A 20,519-nucleotide genomic window follows, 5' to 3' on the forward strand; every position below is an offset into this window, starting at 1 on the left:
CTCAACTATACTGGACTCACAGTAGAGAGTAGATACTTACAATATTGACACTGTGGTCCTCTGTACGCCGCGGAGCACTGACAAGTGTTAAGTGACAAACAGACGCCTCCATTGAGACAAGGCGGGTCGCACTCTGGAATGCAGTCGGGGATGGAGGTGAAGTCGGCCCGTGTCGGCTGCCACTCGCCGCCGACACAGCGCATGTTGGCCACAGTCGTGCCATCGATAAACTTGTGACCGGCCATACAGGTGATCGTACAGAACCTAGAGTAAGTTATATTTTATTGGTTTTTTTATTGGCTTATTTTCTTTCTTTAATTCAAATTAATAAGAGCTTTACAGAGCTATGATTATTAACAAATCAAAATGCTATTCAATGATTTTCTACCGAATTATTTGACTCGTACTGTAAAACACAACAAATTTGATTAATTAGTAGATTGGTTACTTAATCTGTGCCTTAACATAGATTGACTATGATTAATTTATATTCCAGAACCGTTAAACTTGGTTATAGAATCGGTCTCAGTGTTGAAATTAAGCTAAGTACTAACTCAGAAGAGCATTTCCTGAGAGAATTCATGGGCAGAGGGGGATAGGCGAGGCAAGGTTTCTTCTCGAACTCGCAATATTTGCCGTAGAAGTTGGCGGGGCAGTTGCACAAGTTCGTGTCCACGCAGATGCCGTTGTTCTTGCATTCAATGTCGCATTTTGCTATAAACCAAAACACAAGTCTATTAATTACAATGAAAAATGATTCACATAGTTTTCCAAACATATTCCCTCGGAATACGACGTAGTTGACCATTCTAGTTTCTATCGTCAAGCAGTGAGTAAGAACCAAATGAGTGTGTCAAATGTCTATGACAAACCACCTACAATTTTAAAAAGTAAAGCAATCGCAAAAGCTCGTCAAGGTAATATTTTTTTAAATCTTCATCATTTTGTTCCTGCTATATATTTCTAAAGTCTAAAGTATACCTTGGTTAAATAATATAATATGTTTTATTTTCTGTCTATGAAGCTAAATTTAAATTATAAAATTAACCCTGACCCACAGCATTTATCAATAGTTGGTACAATATGCACATTATCAGCAAAGTCGAGGGTTAAATAGGTCGTATACTGTGCAAATCGGGATGTGCGCTAACCGACGAGAGATTTACTCAAGTTTCCGTTATTTCAGATAAAAACGATACCACGCAAATTGATATTGTTAATTTTTTGCGTTTATTTTTGTTATATCAAAATTAGTAGGTATTTTTGTGTTGCAAACATGACATGGTTATCAAATTAAATTAGTCATAATGCATGGTTTACATTATACCAGTACAGTGGGACATTAGTGCTCAAAATTAGCACTGGCATACAACAGGCATCATGTAAATATTAACTGGAGCCAGTGCGTCAAAACATTCCACGCCAGTGCTACTGTACTGTTATAATGTAAACCAGGAATAAATTAGATAAATAGATTACGTTAATGTTGACATGCGCAAGAAAAAAGTGACTGTTGAGATAAGAGTAAAATCTTGCTTTGAATATAAACTAGATACCATATAAATAACATATAGAACATTGCTCTCTTAGTTGTTTTGTCAATTATTTCACGTTTTTACTCGTTGTCTGTGATTTTTTACCCACCGAAAAAAACAAACGATCGCGATTTATTTAGTAAATATCTCGATAAACCTCTTTAGTTATAATTCAATGCCGTTGAACTGTAAATACCTTAGTCTAAAGGTTAAACCCATAAACAGATGTAAGCCTATATAATAAATATTGGAAATCCCAAGTCCAGATGTCTGCGGAGGGCAGAGAAGCTAAATTAGGCATTCCGGCACGCACACTCAACAAAAGAAACGTGAAGTTGCTTCCACTTCACGACTGTCTTCTCTGTGGCTATGGTATTTTACCGGCGAATCGACCAATTCGTGCGACAGATGTTGTAGTCTATTTTCTTTTACGTAGATGTCGAGTATAGAGCGAAATGGAAGATTCTAATTAGGAAAGCAGACCTCACCACCATATGGGATAAACATAGAGGATAGTTACGAAGAGTTCTTTTTATTATTAATACTTACGTTCGAATACATCTCTCGCCTGGTTGTTAAACTGACCGTAGCTTGGCCTGAAAAAGATATTCTTAAATAAACGATAAGACAACGAAACAAAAATACTGGATATATTTCCATTAATAATTTCTAGATTATTAAATTTTGAATTTTCTTATGTTTATTATATTTTTAAAGATTGTGTTCTATTAAAATAGATGAAGACCTCAAAAGATCCCTTAAAGTGTAAGCATATTTTTAACTTAGATATGTTAAAAACAAGGTAAGTAAACTTACGCAGTTCCTGAAGAAAACCAAGATTTTCTCTCCGCATATCCACCAATGGGCGTAAACCCAGTACTGGAATGCCCATATCCGGGGTTCGACCAAGGTACGTAACCGGTTTTCGTGCCAGTGTAACCGTTCTTAGTGCCATGGTAACCGGTCTTGGTGCCAGTATATCCGTTTTTGGTGTAGACATGCGACGAGTATGCACCCGGATGGTTTCTTGCATATGATGGAACGTAAGATGGTGCTTCTACGTCCGATTGTCTAGGACATTGAAAGATATAAAAAAAAATTACCATAAATTTCGAAGACCTTTTTGGCTACTTTTCATATACTGATTGACTTTGGACTAAAATTATTTGAAGTTGTGATTAATTTTGCAACTTGAGATTTTTTTTAATATTTTACGTAATATCTTGGATCGTTTTATTTGTTTTTAATCAGTCGGGCGAAAATCCCTAATTCCTATGTAATTTTCCCACAAACCGCGGTATTTAGTATCCTGTTGTCCGAAATTTTATGAAGACAAATTTTACTTCGATACCGACGCGCAAATTATTATTTTTTAATTAATTCACGCCATGGTATGTCAACAGCAATATCATGTTGGGTATACAATGAGTTTAAGTTAAATTTGTTCGAAAAAATATTTTTCTAAAATTATTAAAATTGAACTAAAATGCGAATGTAAATCGTACGTCGGAATAAGGAGCCGATATGCGTCGGGATTAGGAGACTTTACCTTACCTTGATTTTAATTTGTAGGAGTCAAAGAAAAGCGCCACACCTTATGCTTACTTTCTACATATTTCTATGTATTAAAGGAAAGGAAAAAGAGATAAGAAATATAAATATGCATGGTCCCACTTCATTTGTTAGTTCCTATAAGTAAATGCTTTAAGTGAAATCATTCGTAAATAATGAATTTTAAATTTGCAATATTTTAGGCGTATGAGATAAGATTGTGTGTTTCTTTGACCTCTCACTTAGTAACATGTTTATTATTTTATAAATATAAATATTTTTATTGTAACGAATGTCAATGTCAAAATTTTTAATTTTAAGTTGACTAATTTACCCAAAACTCAAAGAAAATAACTTTTGACTTTACACTTTTGATTTTATTATTAATAATTAAGGTTATAATTGTTAATTTGGTCTATGAAATATCTTATCTGTGACGAAATTGGTTTTAGATTTAATTTGGTTTAATTTTCACGTCAAAAACAAGATAGGGTCGTAGACCTCCCTTGTAGACCTTGTAGAACGCCGTAGCATGTATTAATGTTGACAAAAGTACGGCAAATGATTTAATCTAGTATTTAAATCTAGAGCATTTCAAAAGATCCAAAAATATTAATTACATTTCTTAGTTCGCTTCATTTTTTTTACAATTTTTAAAGTATTCAGCAAAAAAGTTACTTCAAATGTTAAGTTTAAAGTAAACTTATTGAAATTTATAATGAAAATATAAATATAAACTAAGAATTAAAAGAAATAACTTACACAGTAGGTCCATAACCTCCGTAACCGTATCCAGCTTTACAGAAATAAATAGCGCACAAAAATATGAACGCCTGTCGTAAATACATCTTAGATTAATTGTTCGTATCCATTTATGATGAACTAATTGACACGTTCGTCGGCATGTAAGCCACAAGCCGAACTGAATCCCGTCGAGTAAGTATGTATTATAAATACATATCTATTATTACATAAGTCAGGATATTCATATAACTGAATCCTCCCGATAAGTGAAATTATCTGCTGCCACAGGATTTGTCTAATAATTATTAATAATTCACGCATTATCTTTATTCAGAGAAACTTATCAGTATGTTGTTCCACTTAAAAACAAATAGTAAATAGGTTAAAGGAAAACTGCGATATCAATTCAATAATTATGTATTAATTAAACGTTATGTTATTTATAGTGAGTTTTTGAGACGAAAATCTATATAAAACATATCGTCATCCCTGTCATTATCTTTAACACAACAGAGATAAACGAAGGTTTTGGTCTCGAAAACCCACGGTGAGATATTATTTTAATTCAGATCAGGATCAGACATTATTTTTTCGACCGGTGTTTTTATTCATAACAAAAAAAGTTATTTAAACATTAATGTCCTCGATTATAAATTTCACCTATTGTCTTAAAGCGCAAAACAATTTTAAACCAAAACATGTACCAAATATTAAAACTTGAACGTCTTCTTTTTAATTTGGTCGATTACTTTCTTATCGTTTGTTTACATTGAAAAGTGTTCGGTTTTTCCTAATTTACACTAGTATAGTCCCCGATTACGCAATAAAATACATAATTGCAATTTTAAATGATAATTACCCATTTGCATCACAACGATAAAGTACATACAGTGACGATATCTGATTTCTGGAGAAGAAAATTATTTAATAAACAATATCAGCAGATCTTTCCAAATATTATAAATAAAATCTCTTATTACAAATCTATGTTTTCAATAAAGTTCTCTCTGTGAACCTACCCTTACGTATCAGCTTTAAAAATACCCCATAAAATATAGTGAAAATACGTAAGTATTACGTCTATTCTCGACCTCTTCCTGATTTGATTTTTGAGAAGTTACGTTTACTAATATCGTAAGATTAAAACATTTGTGTATACATTCATCATCAGCTCACTATACGTCCCCACCGAGGGGCTCGGAGCCTACCCAAGTTAGGAATGACTAGACTATAGTCAAATCAAAGGCTGATTACGATGATAACACCCAAGGAGAACCACGTAAGCAGTTTTGCGAGGCATGGTTTAAATGAAAGTGTAACTTTTTATGAATAAATATATTACATACATACATACATACTCGACTGAAATATTTATTTTACGTACATTCAAAAAGCGTTTCGGTAAAGGCCGCAACAATAACACCTGATATCGGTGGGAAATACCACAACTTAATATAAGACAGACGTGAACATATTCTGTGTTTAGTTGATATCGACGATTATCGAGTTGTCAGAAGCCGAGTCCGAATTGGCAATAGACGTAAAACAACAATCACACGTAGAACGAGTCATTGAAGCTGTAGGAAAAATGACGAACTATGTAGAAGTTAAATAAATGAGGTTTAACATTAAATTACTAATTACGTGACACAATTACCTATAAATTAATCATACAGGCGTAAGTTAAACAGATTTTTGGAAAATGTTTTTACCTTTGTAGGTATTACATTTATCCATTTTAAGCGAAGCTTCTGAATCCCGCGTGGGTGAACTATGTCCGTTAAATAAGGATATCCTAAAAGGATATGTATCCCTTAGATTGACGTCCTTTGTATCCAATTGTAATAACTATGCCAATCCAATGTACAATACAATAAAATACACAATACGCAAGTAAAGGTTAAATAGAATAATTTAAACACAACACATTAATTTCAAAACATTTTGATAACTATCGTCTATTGGACGAATAAAGTTAAGGTCAATTAATGTTATTCATTCCGAACCCTGAATGGATTTGTGGAAAAGATAAACAGTGATTTTACACTTCGTGCTTTCTTAATAAACTGATTAATTAAGTTTGTTTCAGTACGTCACGTAATAAGTATGTAATCAAAGTGTTGAAGATTGAAATGGCAATCTTAAGGTTAAATAAGTAAAATAATCGGTTAATCGAAAGACTTAAGAATATAAAGACCGGACATCATAAACTAAACTATTCTGTTCAAATGCATAAACCACTGGTTCTGTCTTAGTTGTAGGTACGTTGCTTTTGAGCATTTATTAACATATGCTACATACGTTGTTACTGTGGTTATGATTAAACTGTCTCTATAACTACACACTTAAATCTCTTTGGGTTAATCATACAGGTTTATAATTCTATTATTGTATATGTTTTTATTTTACATTCGTGATAAGCAACTAAATAATCCTAAAAGCCTTTTAATTAAGAATTCCAATAGTCGGATATTCGCATCCCAACCGTTAGCTTACAATACAAATTGAAAGGTAGCTTGAGTTGCCGCAAGTTGTTGGGACTGTTTGACTTTGCTCAATGTTTATTGAGTTCTGACGTCAGATGTCAGTCAAACTTGGTTTATAATTTTTTAAATTTATTTTCGCTTTTTTTATTAGTAAAAAAATTATTAGTTTACATGATTTATTTTCCATTCCATTTTCCTGTACTTGTAAAAAAAGTGCAACACAAAAAAAAGGTTTTTTTTTTTACCAATGGTAACACAAACACTTGACGTTTATTTATTATCAGCCGGTCGATTATTTACGCTTTTCGCAAAGCGAAAAAAATATCTTAAAGTTATTAAAATACTTAGAATTCTTTGCGCAAACTACAATATGAGTGATATATTGGACGATGATTTAGAACTACGTGTTGGTACGTTACAGCTAACTTCAGATAATGCTAATGCAGATAATCGACTTGATAATGCGTCAGATGCTAAAAGTTCCAATAAAAATAAAAATCAATTAAACGCGAATCCTTCTGTTCTGTCGGGTGCTGATTCACTTTCATCCTCCACATCTTCGTTTGCAGGTAGAGGTAAACACGCCACTTATTTTGTTTCATTGTTACACTAAAATTAAGCTTAAAAATTCATTTTTCACTGTTTACAAAAATTATAAACTATTTATAATTGGATAAAAAAGTTCAATAGGATCGAGAGTATATTACGAGGAACCCTGTTTAATGTCAAAAGTGCACAAACGCAGACCTCGTTTATTTGTCATAGGTCACACTTATCTAATATTCATTATTAATCCATTATATAGATGCTAGAGCAGAAGGTATATCAAATCCAGAGCCAAGAAATGCATCAGAACCAGAGAGGACTGTGTACCCACGTTACGATGTGCCATTCAATAGAGAAAATATAAAGGACTTCTTTACATTCCGTAAAGGTGTTGTGGAGAATGCAATCCAAGAGTGCATCACAGCTTTACTGTTTCCTGAAGACGGGGAATACCTAGGATCCTGGTTACTTACCGAGTATGTAAACTGTATTTATATACTTCAAATAAACTAACCATTACAGTCACTTAATATTAGTAATTATGTAATTAATAAGGAAAGTACTCTTATAATTATTAGCTATTGTTGAACCTGAATAAGTGGGAAACCAAGAGTATTTGCCTGTTCCTACAATACCACCAAATGCGAGAAACTCGGTTAGGAGAGAGACTTCTAAAAGCGAGAAAAATATCATAGTCTCTTGGACTCATGCTGCCAGGTTCAACTGTATATCAATTATAATACATAAGTATTATAATATATTTATTAAAAGTAAAAAGACATCTACAAAACTATAATTTAATAAGAAGGTAAAATTTTTCAGAATAACATTATGGGATAATGAGAAAGAAAGGATTGTTCTCCTGACATCGAGACTGGTTATGACAATCAAATACGATTTTATTGCAATGAAACAGTTAGATTTTAAAAAGACTTATTTAGATGATTTGGACACCATTGCAATAGGCGAGTTGGTTTATCCACCTTCATCTTTAGTACCGTAAGTTATTCAAATTATTATTGTAAGAAATGAAAGTTTATATTTATGTTAATATTAACTAAATGATGGAATTATTAATAGATATTATTTAAGTGACAGTTGTTACTATCAGTTATGATATGAGCAGAAGGCACTTGATCGTACTGACTGAAATCAAAATGTAACTACATGAATGAAAATGAAACTAAATAACTTAATGGCAGATATATAACTTCAAACTTTCGTGGTGTTTACTAATATACTGTTCGTAAGAAACGGGAATTTTACCACAATATCAGGAGTTCAAACAGCCTAATCGTGGTAAGAATTCCGTTTGTTACGAACAGTATAATGGCAGTTGCAGTATTCTAGAAGATCAAAAAACCTAAATACATAGTTGATATATTGTAAAAATTGTATTACAATGTTATAATTAACTGGTAATAATTTCTTACTAAAAACGAAATTAACACTTATTGTGGCCCAACAGTCGCTTAAATGGCATCGCAACAGGTGTGACAACAGTTGTCAAAGACTGTGTCATAGACCGCCTCTGCAGACGACCAACGGGCAATGAGGAAGCAAAATTGTTCGATCCCAAGTATTTTGAACCTAGGTACTTTGAGTTGCTGTAGATGCGTTGATATGTGGCGGTCTTAATTATGCTAGCTTTCAAAGTAGATTAGTTTACCAACCATTCATTATTCAGCTCGGCAGCTGCTTTTTATGCTTGATAAAGCTGCTTTTTATTTACATATTTACACTTATTAATTTATTAATTGCACTAAATTCTGATCATATTTTCTGTATTAATATTAATATATATTATAATAATTTCGAAATATAATAATTTTTCCCAATAGAACTTTATATTTTATGGATATAAAGTTCATTTAATACTATTTTCTTTGAAAAGAAAGATTAGAAAAAAAAGCTTCATAAATCATAGCTCTAACAAAAAACGTTTTTATATTTAGTAACATATTACATATTTAAAAATCTAACATAGTGGAGTTCATTTCTCATTTATATGATAACAAATTTAAAATAGAATTGTAGATATAATATTGTCAAATATCTTATCTCAGATATTGTCAATTTAAACAAAAAATTTCAATAAAATTTTACATGAAAATAAAAACTATTTGCATGGCCTCCCTTTTTTTATAATTGATTTTCTAAAGAGTTGTGGTTGTGGATAATGTTTGGTGTATGGAACTTAAGATTATTTCTTTTATTAATAGAGTGTCCCAATAATAATTAATACTGAAATAATAATTACAGGGAAAGAAATCTTCGTGGTGTGAGATTAATGTGGAACAAGGGCGAGCCACTATCTCTCAAAACTGCATGGAACCCTTTCAGCCAAGATGTACCATTTCTAACTTTTGCTTCACATCCAATATTTTGGCATAAAGGTGAGTTTACATTTATTTTTTAAGTAAAATAGTTCAAAGCAAAAAAAATTATTAAGTTTAAAATTTTTCTGAATTTTTTAATGACGCCTAACGATTGTGAAGTTAGTCAGTTTTCCGATTAGTTGATTAGCAATAATTATTTATTCAGTTTTACTCCACATGATAATTTTCTGTATCCAGAGAATAATATATTATTTCTAGTCTAATAAAGTGAAAATTTTAATAATTAGTTAGTCATATATATGAGCATATATTGATTGCAACTTGCAGACACTGAGGGGATGAAAGATTCTCTTTTTTCATCGGAACAAGAAAGAGGTTAGCTTTGAATCTATAATGTAGCTAATATAATTTGTGTTTATTTTTATTTATTTCTAGAAAGAACCATTACCTCTATATTCCATTTCAAATGAAAGCCTAAATTTTGTAAAACTATCCATTCAATGCCAGAATCATAATATACCATGTTTTTTTTTCGAATTTACAATATTTCGCCTAAAATGTGAGATGTTTGTTCATTGTTTTTAAAAAATTAGTCTTGGAATATTTTTTTTTTATTATCTGTGCTATATAACGTATGGTAAGTATTTATTACACATATTACAGACGGCACTCTAGAAGAAAGAGCTATGTACGATATGGAGACGTTTGCTCAAAAGTTGCAACGAGCGATAGAGTCAATGCCATCATCTACTTGCTGTATCCATCACTCTCCGATAGTAATCCAGAGTTATTTAGGTGTCACCTCGCTACTTCACAACAAGATAAGTCTAGGATTCTTTAAAGTGAGGGGAAAATTTAGTTTTTAATTATAAAATGGCATTTAAGTAATATTTATGATACTAATTTTGTTTTATAATCATGTTTGAATTTATATATCCGGTGAATTAGATAAGCCGAAATATATAAAACATATAATGGTTTGATAACATGTTGCTATGTGAATGTTTTGCCAGTGCAAACTCACGATATGATCAATTATTGGTGTTTAAATGTAGATGTTTGTGTATTTTTCTTATTAATAGCTTTGTTATTGTTATGAAAAAAAATCATTTAAAGAAGTACATATATATTGTATATGTAATTATGTGCTTAAGTTTTATATGTTTATATGTAGTTTGGAAGTGTAACCTTCTTGTTGAGAATTATCACTCATTTGGGAGGTGTTTTACTTATTTTTTAAATTCCTCCTGAAATATTAAAGTCGTAGTTATGGAATAAAATCGTCTTTCATTGTTGGATATTAGTAAATATTTTTAACTAGAAAAAAGTTAAAAATCAATGTAGCTTAAAAGAATATTCATATTTGCCTTGCCTTTGCCTTGAATAGGCGGCATTTTAGAAATGTATTTTGACTTCGAGTATATTGAAAATGTTGAATAGCTCTTTGTTATATACAAGTTATTATAACTTATGTAAGTGATTTCACATAACAATCTAAGTTATATCAGAATTATATTATATAAATATTATTCTTGTATGTGATTTGTTTTAGTATGTAATTAAAGTTTATTTAAAACATTACCACACTTAACAAATCATTACAAAGCATTATTTAACAAAGAATAATATTTTACATTTGTATTATATATTATATATAATAAATTTTTTTGGTCTAATTTTTGAAAGCAATTGATGAAAACAAAACATTTTTTTTTCATCGATTATTGCTTGTTATCTTACTAATATAATGCGAATCGATGGCTCCTACGAATAAGGGTCAATGTGCAAATTGACAACTTTTCAATAGAGGCTCTCAAAGTTACAACCTTATAGGAAAAGATGTCGCATAAGCCATTTTACTTTAGCAAAAAAACACATCTACACATGTCAATATGTATTTTTGTTTAGTGCATGTTGTTAACTAAACTAAGAGGTATCTTTTAACATAAAAAAGTTTAAAATTATCAATTTGCTACTATGGTCCTTATATAGCGTTGCCAGGTGTCCGGATAAAGCCGGACATAGGTAGGCTATTAGATTGCGTTTCCGGCCAAAATAAACGGTTTTCCGGCTTTTGTTAGCCTTTTTGCATTTCCCAAACGAGAGTGTACCTATTGATACTGAGATGTCCGGCCAAACTGGTCTGTCCGGCTAGTAGGTTGGAAGACCTGGCAACCCTACCCTTATACATAGTACCCATCATAATGTTATAGATGCGGATGGATGTTTGTTAGAGAGTATCTCTAGAATGGATGTATGGATTTAATTGAAATTTGGCATATATATATATTATAGTCTAGAAGAGAATATAAGCTGCTTAGTTATTTTTGATTCCGCTCGGACAGAATCGTGGGTGACCACTAGTGTAGTAATTAATTTGTTGGTAAAATATATAGGTTTAATTTCATATCAGTAGGAAATATGTAAAAGAATAAATAAAAATAGGACACTTTAATAATGTAGATATATGTTATAGTGTATGTCATATTATTATTTTTTTTTAGTTTTAAATTTTATGTTGCCACCACCAAATGAGTGAACATTAAAGTTTAACTTTTATCTTAAAAGTTATAACTTAATTATATTATATATTTTACTTTAAATGTAATAAGTTTTGTCATTTTTAATAGAATATTGTTTGTTGATATTTTAATGTTGAATTTTAGTAACAATCTAGGAAAGGCAAATAATAAACAAAATTATTGTTAGATTGTTGTTCGAAAAGTATAAAATCTTTATATAGTTGTCGACATTCATTAATGCTTTACACGGACTGTAAAGAGATGTTCAGACGAGTATGAGATGTCATTTTGTATTTATTTAAAAAATTACAGTCTCTAAAAATAGGTTAGAAAAGCTGTCAACGAGTGCTTTTTGTATACGTATATGAAGAGAGTCTTTAATCTTGTTTTCCTTCCCACCCTTATCTTTTAAGGATTGGATGGGAAGTGAAAGGGGATGTGATTGAGGAGAGAATTCATAGGAAGAGGAAATATTCACTGGGAGAAGGATGTCTAAGGGCAGCGATTGCTTCGCTGTTTCGAAGAATTCAAGTGACCGCTCGCTTGTTTGTCACCTTATTATTAAAAAAAAAAAATTATCCGGTCCCAAACCCTTACCTTCATAAGCGAAAGACTCGGGTAGAGAAAAACCTTTGTAAGCGAGAAAAATACCTCTGCTGTGACACATTGTATTTTTTGTTTATTTCAGCAACCCATAGCAAGGGTCTTATAAACATTGGATGTGGGAAAATATGTAAAATTTCCATTTAAAAATGCAATTTTCTCATGTACCAGTATTATTTATTTGTGATATCCAAAAATATTATAATTGCGTGATATTTATGCTCACTATCATAGTGTTAAAATTTAAGTTAGTATTGCCAGTTAAAAAAAACTTTAGTTAAAAAATGGAAAATTAAATTTAAAAAAAAAACGTTTTTCACATAGATATTTTATTGCTAAGTACAAAAATATAGACGAATTGATACGAAATTTTCCCTTTATGAAAAAATCCCAGTTAAAAATATATAAATTATATACTGTTTAGCTATATTGTGAAACTTGCAAATCGAGAAATTAAAAAAAAATCTTTGTCTTAGCTTTGGAATGTTTATGCCAATTAAGCTCTACGCAAAATATATGTAATTTAAAATTTTTACAATGTATTGTTATTCAGTTTGTTGTTGTAAATTTAATTAAACAATTTTAAAGGCCTACATTGCCATTTTTTACATGTATAAATAAAATGTATTAATAAATAATAATATGGAATTGTTATTCGTTTGTGAATCACTAATTCGCTTGTTTTCAAATAATATTAAATTTTTACATCATTGATATTGTAGTATTTTATTTATTTCGTTGTAAAATTAGGTTTGTCGTCATTTTGAGGTTATTTTTTTTGAAAATATTCTTGCTCGTCGACTTGTCTTATGAATTTTATATTGTCAAACCAAGACAAATCAAGTTTCATAACATCTTTATTTAAATTTTGTTTAGTTTGTGATTTTTTAGCGTTCGTTGTTTTGCTACATTTAGATTTATTTACACCTCTCTTTACATTTTTGTCTGTCTCTTTTTTGACTCTTTTTTCTTTGACATTCAATTCTTTTTTTGTCTTACGTTTATTTTTCGGTTTCTCATTCAGACTCCTTTTTACCTTATCTTCATTAATAATGTCCTTTTTTGTAATTTCATTTTGAATTGATATGTTAGGTTTTGTTTTATTTTTATGTAAAATTTCTTTTAGTTTCTCTTCAGCCATGACGGCAACGTCATTGTCAGAAGTTCTAACCGTTTTGCTTTGAGAATTAAATATGATTTTAAATGAACTAGTCTGGATGAATTGTGTGTTACAACCTTGTATATTTTTCAAAGGCTGCTCTTGTGTACTAATTATATTTGATTTAGAACCATCAATATTTTCATTTTGCATACATTTATTGTCTGTTTTAAATTTGTTTTTAGGTTTGTCTTGACAATTAACTTCTTTATTTAATTTAAGAATAGTAAGTTTATTTGAAATATCGGTAATAGTAGCTGTTTCTAATTTATCAACTTTTGCAGACACTTTTGCTGTATTGTTGTCAATGGATTTGTTTAAACTATTTGTCCAGTTACTATAAACAATTGAATTTTTGTTTATGGGCTTTCTTAAATCCAAAGATGTGATGGAATCCATTTCTGACATTCTGTCTATATTCATTTCTATATTTCGAGTCGATAGTTCGAAATCATTATTTATATTATCTTTTGTAAGTTCAGTTGGAATCTTGTCTTCTACCTGCTTGTTATTTTCGTTTTTGTTAGAACTTGCGCAATCTTCAGTATATTCTTTATTTTTAGGAAAATTAGGTTGGTTTTTGTCACCAGTAATATTTTTATCGACTACTTCAGACATAGGTAAGTTAATATTGGGAATTTCATATGTTTCGGACTCTCTGACATTGTTAACTTTGTCATTAATGCTATTGTCTACAGTCGAATCTTCATGAGATTTTACAATATTTAAATATTTTGTTAGTTTTTCAATCACCTTTAAAATATAAATAATTGATAAACTACAATATTAAAAGACAAAAGTCGGGATTACTTCAACACGTTATAACTAAAAAAAAAGTAAGCAATACATTCAGGTTAGATAACTGAGAACTTGTAGGTATTATTCCAACTAAATTTTGCCGCTTAGCAAATTTTATTTTGATGATTCAATAGACTACGTCAAAAGTTAGTGAACGTATAGGATGGTAATGTAAACTGAGACCTATTTGTACGAAAACTCATTTAAAAGAATACCTGAAGATATTCAGCGTCACCTTCACACAGTGGCTCGTATGAAGATATTTCGTCCAGAAAAGTTTTCGCTTGTATGCTGCTTATCGTCTTTTGTTTATAAATATAGTTTTCGACTTTTATACTTATTTTTATTAACCTAGACTTTATATTTTTCATCTGAAATCAATTTCATGGTCAGTATTTTGTAACTTGATACACTGTACTTGACACAAAATGTGATTTGATAAAAAATGGTCGTCATCATAACTTCTAATTTCAAATACAATTCGTATGTTTAAAACTAGAATTTCAATTTTAACAACAATTAGTTTATTCACATACAAGTAATATTTTGTTTTTATTATCTCTGTTGCACTTCTGTCGTGGCATGTTTATAATAATTTAAAAATATAATTAATAATTGAAAGATATTAAATGATTTTTTAACATTAAAAAAATAAAATTTTTGTTACAATATATTTAAAGTTTAAAATGAAGTAGGATTAATTTCCACTCTTATTTTTTTAATTTCTTGGTGACGTGGGAGGCAAAAGCTAATAAAGTTGTTCGGCCATCATATGTTCTTTTGTTTAAAGTTTATTATTACTATTTAATTTAACTAATTTAATTAAAATAAATCTATTATTATTTGTAAATTGAATATTATTTTTAATTTTTTCGATGACATTTTGTTTACTAACTTTATTGGGTTGAATCTTTCTTAACAAAATAATATTTTTGGAGGCGCCGGGTATCGATCCCGGTACCTCTCGCATGCTAAGCGAGCGCTCTACCATCTGAGCTACGCCCCCGTTATGCTTTTGTTTAAATTTAACAGATTTTATTTCGGTACTAGTTGGCACGTACGCAAAAGATGTTTTAAACGTACGGTTACCTTTTATTTCACTGTGGAGATTAATTTCAACCTTGTTCACTTGAATTAAAGGTGTCAATATACGGGTCTTTTACAATTTATCATACGCGGTATTTAGATCACGCAATAAGTGAAAGTAAACGTGATCTTGGATTCCAAATGCGTAGACAGCAGTATTCAATGGTTGTTTTCGTTTATATTGCATCGGGGGCGTAGCTCAGATGGTAGAGCGCTCGCTTAGCATGCGAGAGGTACCGGGATCGATACCCGGCGCCTCCAATTATACTTTTTTGGTTAGATTTATCAACTATGATTAACAATTTTTTAATTTTAAATTCTCTCAAAGGCAAAGAAGAAGAAAAAAGCAAGTTTCCTGATAATATTTTATTTATTTTACAAACATTTAAAACTACATAATGTGGCACTGTTTACTTCATGGCAAACAGGATTTTATAGACATATGAAAAATTGAATTGAGTATGTGTTTCAACGTATAAATAAAATTTAAAACAGAAATTATTAATAATATATACAAATGTACAATAGTAAAAATAATATGTTGTCATATTTTTAGAATTGCTTGAACAAAATTGAGACAGAGCTTCTGTTTTTTTTTAACTATTCCTTTGAAGCAATTATTAAATTAAAAAAACAACTTCAATACATTTTTGATGATTTCAATTTGATAATTCTATTTTAATTGGGTCGAGTGTAAAGTACTTAAGAGAAATTAATTTGAGCCAAAAAGATTCATTTTGTTGCATTTTATTTTTTAGTCTGTGTTTTTTAACTGTTAATTAACGATTTTTCCTTATTAACAGATATCGTTTACCGTAAAAAAATACATAAAATTTTGATTCTGTTAAAAAACGGAATTTATAAACCATTTCCTATTTCCAAAAGATTTTTTGTTAAATTTATTTCAACATTCCATGCGTTACAGACTACGTGACAGACAATATTATAATTTTTAGTTCAAATATTTTTTGTAATGGTAACATTTTAACACATAGTCTGTGGCACATAGACAACGCGTTTCGAGTCTAGTAGCAGCGACATCTATGCTTGGGGCACTTCGGAGGGTAAACGATGCAAAGGTCCATGCAGTACACGTCGGCTCCGTCACGGCCCTCCAGGTCTCCTATCGCTTCACATACTTGCCTGTAAACAGTCATACAATCAAATAAATGCAAATTACAAGACGTAATTGTTTAAGGCACGTCTGAAACTGTTCAGATAATCATTCTCGTATAATTTGATCAGCTGAATTTCCCTATAGTTTCTGTATATTGAATCTATAAAGTTTTGTATTCAGTAGAAGGCAGATCTCCTTCAGAAAAAGACCATATGACATTAAATGGGTATTTCCTTCTTATTAGTTATATTTAATAGTATGTAAGATGTTCAGTGAGATTCAAACTCCAGGTCTTCAGTCGAATTGTTAAGAGAACAAAACAACACAACAACATCAATACAAGTTTTTTTTAAAACAGCGTATACAGTATACGTACGGGCAATGGCATAGGGAGTCAGGACAGTTGGGGGGGTACCGGAGACAGTTCGTTTGACACCAGTTCAACATGCCGGGGATGACGCGGAAACCTTCAGATGGTACGCACACTTGGTCTCTGTGGAATATAACACGTATACATTAAATTTAAAGATTTATTTGTTTGTTAATTTTTATATTAACATCGATTTTTGTTATTTTACATCTATATTGCTAATCCGTAACCATTTTTCATATAAACCTGAAAAAGATCTGAAATGTCTTTATATTTTTGTAGCAGCCAACCTTTTATTAATTATTTATTGTATATGTTTCCTGAAGAAATCTCATTGATTAAGGAATTTAATTTGGTAATATTTTATTTTTTCAATAATTCGGCAAATATTTTTTTTCTATAACTAGTGAAAAATAATACGTTGAAAATGTTGGCTATCGGCAAAGTTATTTTGACAAACACTACGTAATAATGCTTATTTTAATTATTTTTTCAATATATTACACGTGTTAATACATCTTTACAAAGCTTCTGTACATTGTTTGTGAGTAAGAGACAATTTACATAACCGTGAGTTACCACTGCAAAAACACGAATAAAAACATATATCTCTCTCTGTTCTTTCAAAGAGAATGAACGGAACGACTATGTTTTTGCAGTTCAAACTCACAGATAGACAACATTCATGGTTAGTCACAAATTCATCGTACACAAGAGAAACATTTGGTGAGTACAAAACAAACAAAAGGAGATTTTATTCACAACAGTAAATCATTCCGTACTAAATACAAAGTACTCCGACACCAAGTGGGTAGGCAGGCACCCACAATCACAGAATAAACTGAAGTATACCTAATAACGAGTGGACCTATGTATAAGTCCTCCTCCGTAGAACTCTCAATATCGTTGCTGAAAGAAAATTGATTATATATTACAGTGCTGGTTATATACTTGTTCACATATAGTTGTGTATATATAGCATTCAATTACATTTTACCTAATTACACGTAACGGTGCCTTTTTGTAATCCTTTCGTAAATTTCTGAAATATCAAGCATAAATATGATATATGTATAACTTATAATGCATATAATATATATGAAAATAAATAAAATAAAATATAATAAATAGTATTGTTGAAAATAAATAAATATGTAAAAATATCCATATACGAGTATATGTATAACATCACAAATAAATTAACCATTAGAAATGATAACTAACGAACTAGAGCAAATTTTTTAAATACGTAGCATTGTTTTTAAAACCAAGTAGGAAACGAATCAAACTTATTAATTCAAGCTATTACTACATTTTGCAACTTTGCTTTAGTTTGTCTATAACATCTAAAATATTCGAAAAAATGTGAAAACATAAGTAAAATGTAAAAATAAAAAGATATTAAAAGAAGTTTCGTCATCAAACCTCACTATATGCACTTTTCTCTCACTCACCTGACTACCAAGGGGAAGACATTCTGCGGCATGTGATAGTCTCTGTAGTAGAGGAGGAAGGGATTGTCTCTCCTCAGATCCCCGGCGAAGGCAGGAGGAAGACCACCAGTGCTAGTGATGACGCTCACGTCGGCACAGTTCCTGAACGTCTCCGAACGACCGCATCCTACCGCCTCCGTGCCGTTTGGACAGATACCCCACATGTTACCTACAAGTCATTAATAAAAATTAAATCAAAATGAGCCCTCATTCCAGATGAACAGACATCGGTGAAATGTCCACGGATGCGGAAGGTATCGTATATAGTGGAAGGTATTCAGTTTCGTCGCATGTTCATGTCTAGAAGTAGACAGTGCTTCTCGGTAACGCTATACTAGGGTCCTGGGCGAGATTTCTTCGCCCCCCTTTTTTATATGCCTTTGTTATCAGCGTAATGTGAGACTATGTAATTCGCAGACCTATAGCGCCCCTTGTGTAGGTCCATGGGCCTTCGCCCAAATGCGCCTTACCCTAACGCCGGCACTGGTGCTTCTCTAATTTGATAATACATTGATTTCGAAATGAAAATTTATATAATTGTAGTGATAAAAACAACAGGGGCAAGTGTTAGGTGTTTCTTTAACTTCTTCATTGTAATAAGGTTATATACCAGTATGGTAAGTCCATTGCAGTACGCATTGTGTGCAGGTGACGTATGGCGGTAGTCGCACGCGGTACCGAAACGTATCCTTCTTGGCGGTGTCCAGCGGGATCAGGAAGCGGTCCTCACGCGTACCAGATATGTAAAGAGGGTATCTGGAATGATAGATGTGATGGAAGTTGTTAGGTGAGTTTTCTATACAAAGGGCTTTATTAAGAATACCGTATCCGTGAATAAAGTTTAGTTAAAAAATTAAAAATCTTGGAGCTGTGACATAAAACAATTCAATGGAAGTCTGTACCTAATATTTAGCAGAGAGAATAATTAAATAATTTTGTTTTAATTTCTTTTAAAACTAAATATAACATAATAAAGAAAAATCATTAATTACAGTAACTTTTTAATAGTTATAAATAAAAATTGAGTATTTATGACCTGTCGAAACATTCTTGAGTGGCTTCTTGTTTGGGATTGTTGTTCGGACACAACTTCATTATGAAAGTGCCGAGGTGATTGGCCGTCAGCTCTATTTCAACTTCGATTTCCTGTAATTAATATAATTAAAGAGTTACTTTTAGATCTAATCCTCTAAAGCTATGCTAAAATTTAAATAACAAAGTTAATCAGGGTCAATGTTCAGTCTTTTGCGAGAGCGAGATTATTTAAAATCCTATGGAGGCTTATCGAATTGACTCTGAGTTGGTCCATCGAGTCGCTAAATTAGTGCTTAGTGAGTAACTGTTCGTAGTCTTCGACCGAATCAAGCTCCATGGAAACGAGATTTAAAATTTAAGGACACTTTCAGATGTTCCTTTATTTATCCTCACCTGCCCAACGCTGTAATGTCGTGTGATGATGCCTTTCCCGAACATGCCGCCAGCCTCGTGCGGTCGCGGTTCGGACAGGTGCACCGCGTCCCCGCACACACCACACCGCCCGCCGTTCTGCTCCCACTGAACTAAACGCACACCCTCTCAGTAACAAGCACAAATAACAACAAATACATAAACCCAATTTACATTCTGTAAAGGTCTTGTCAGAATAAATGTAAAATTGTTGATTTTTGCAACCCCGAAAACCTGAATATTAATTTGTAAGTTTATTGTTTTACTAGTGAAAAGCTATACCGTATTGTAGAATTAATCACAATATATAATAACATAATATTAAGAAGTATAAAATAATATGATTGTGAGCTGTGAAAACAAATAAAAATCGCTTTGTATGGATCAATACCAGAACATCGCAAGCTTTTGTTTTGTTACCGAGTTCAACAAACTTTACCTACATTATTTAACCGCAAGGTCTCGCGGCGAGTCATTAGTTTAATCAGGAAAGAACAAAAATATTTGCACGTGTTCTCTTTAAAGAGGATATCGCTCCAAGAAAAAACAAATAGACGATTTTTTTCCAAGAAAACTATTACAAAATATTATTTTTTTTACAATACTTCCTGCAAAATTCTTCTTATTGTTGCCCAATTTAAAAGTTAGTAATTACAAATAAAAACTTTATACTATAATCTGTTAAATCAAATTACAAAAAAATAGTCCTTCAAGTCGGATAAAT

The 20,519-nt window shown here is 31.2% G+C and overlaps 3 protein-coding genes and 2 non-coding genes across 13 annotated transcripts in view; 2 read left to right on the forward strand and 3 right to left on the reverse strand.

The window, feature by feature from the left end:
- LOC106720620 (hemocytin) overlaps positions 1–4,011 on the reverse strand; it is a 32,818-nt gene extending 28,807 nt beyond the window's left edge. The window contains exons 1-5 of the mRNA XM_045686946.1: positions 3,849–4,011; positions 2,352–2,606; positions 2,085–2,131; positions 555–714; positions 41–264 (exon numbers count right to left, since the gene is read on the reverse strand). Coding sequence (XP_045542902.1) covers positions 41–264; positions 555–714; positions 2,085–2,131; positions 2,352–2,606; positions 3,849–3,934 — 772 coding nt within the window. The 5' untranslated portion in view covers positions 3,935–4,011. The remainder of the gene's footprint in view (positions 1–40; positions 265–554; positions 715–2,084; positions 2,132–2,351; positions 2,607–3,848) is intronic.
- A 2,579-nt stretch (positions 4,012–6,590) lies between these two features.
- On the forward strand, positions 6,591–10,242 carry LOC106720670 (tumor protein p63-regulated gene 1-like protein). 6 transcript variants are annotated; one of them, XM_014515406.2, is made up of 7 exons: positions 6,591–6,885; positions 7,122–7,338; positions 7,685–7,861; positions 8,331–8,456; positions 9,125–9,258; positions 9,529–9,576; positions 9,865–10,242. In XM_014515406.2, the coding sequence occupies exons 1-7, from the start codon at positions 6,687–6,689 to the stop codon at positions 10,065–10,067; spliced, it is 1,104 nt and encodes a 367-aa protein (XP_014370892.2). In that variant the 5' UTR covers positions 6,591–6,686; the 3' UTR covers positions 10,068–10,242. The 6 variants fall into 6 exon arrangements, with proteins under 6 accessions (XP_014370892.2, XP_014370893.2, XP_014370891.2 ...); XM_014515407.2 differs by having other exon boundaries at positions 6,591–6,891; positions 8,331–8,429; positions 9,865–10,240; XM_014515405.2 differs by having other exon boundaries at positions 6,591–6,891; positions 9,865–10,234.
- A 4,974-nt stretch (positions 10,243–15,216) lies between these two features.
- On the reverse strand, positions 15,217–15,289 carry Trnaa-agc. Its single transcript has one exon. It is a non-coding gene; the product is annotated as a tRNA-Ala (tRNA).
- Positions 15,290–15,557: 268 nt separating this feature from the next.
- On the forward strand, positions 15,558–15,630 carry Trnaa-agc. The gene has a single exon. It is a non-coding gene; the product is annotated as a tRNA-Ala (tRNA).
- A 611-nt stretch (positions 15,631–16,241) lies between these two features.
- The window catches only part of LOC106720666, a 35,743-nt gene continuing 31,465 nt past the window's right edge, over positions 16,242–20,519 (reverse strand). The window contains exons 4-11 of one of the 4 annotated variants that reach the window (XM_014515399.2): positions 19,778–19,908; positions 19,386–19,495; positions 18,960–19,105; positions 18,311–18,518; positions 17,854–17,898; positions 17,709–17,765; positions 16,863–16,979; positions 16,242–16,512 (exon numbers count right to left, since the gene is read on the reverse strand). In XM_014515399.2, coding sequence (XP_014370885.1) covers positions 16,395–16,512; positions 16,863–16,979; positions 17,709–17,765; positions 17,854–17,898; positions 18,311–18,518; positions 18,960–19,105; positions 19,386–19,495; positions 19,778–19,908 — 932 coding nt within the window. In that variant the 3' untranslated portion in view covers positions 16,242–16,394. The remainder of the gene's footprint in view (positions 16,513–16,862; positions 16,980–17,708; positions 17,766–17,853; positions 17,899–18,310; positions 18,519–18,959; positions 19,106–19,385; positions 19,496–19,777; positions 19,909–20,519) is intronic. The other 3 variants (XM_014515398.2, XM_045686751.1, XM_045686752.1) reach the window with 3 other exon arrangements.

This window comes from Papilio machaon, chromosome 4 (genome assembly GCF_912999745.1).
Source record: "Papilio machaon chromosome 4, ilPapMach1.1, whole genome shotgun sequence".
In the NCBI taxonomy this organism is placed as follows: Eukaryota; Metazoa; Arthropoda; class Insecta; order Lepidoptera; family Papilionidae; genus Papilio; species Papilio machaon.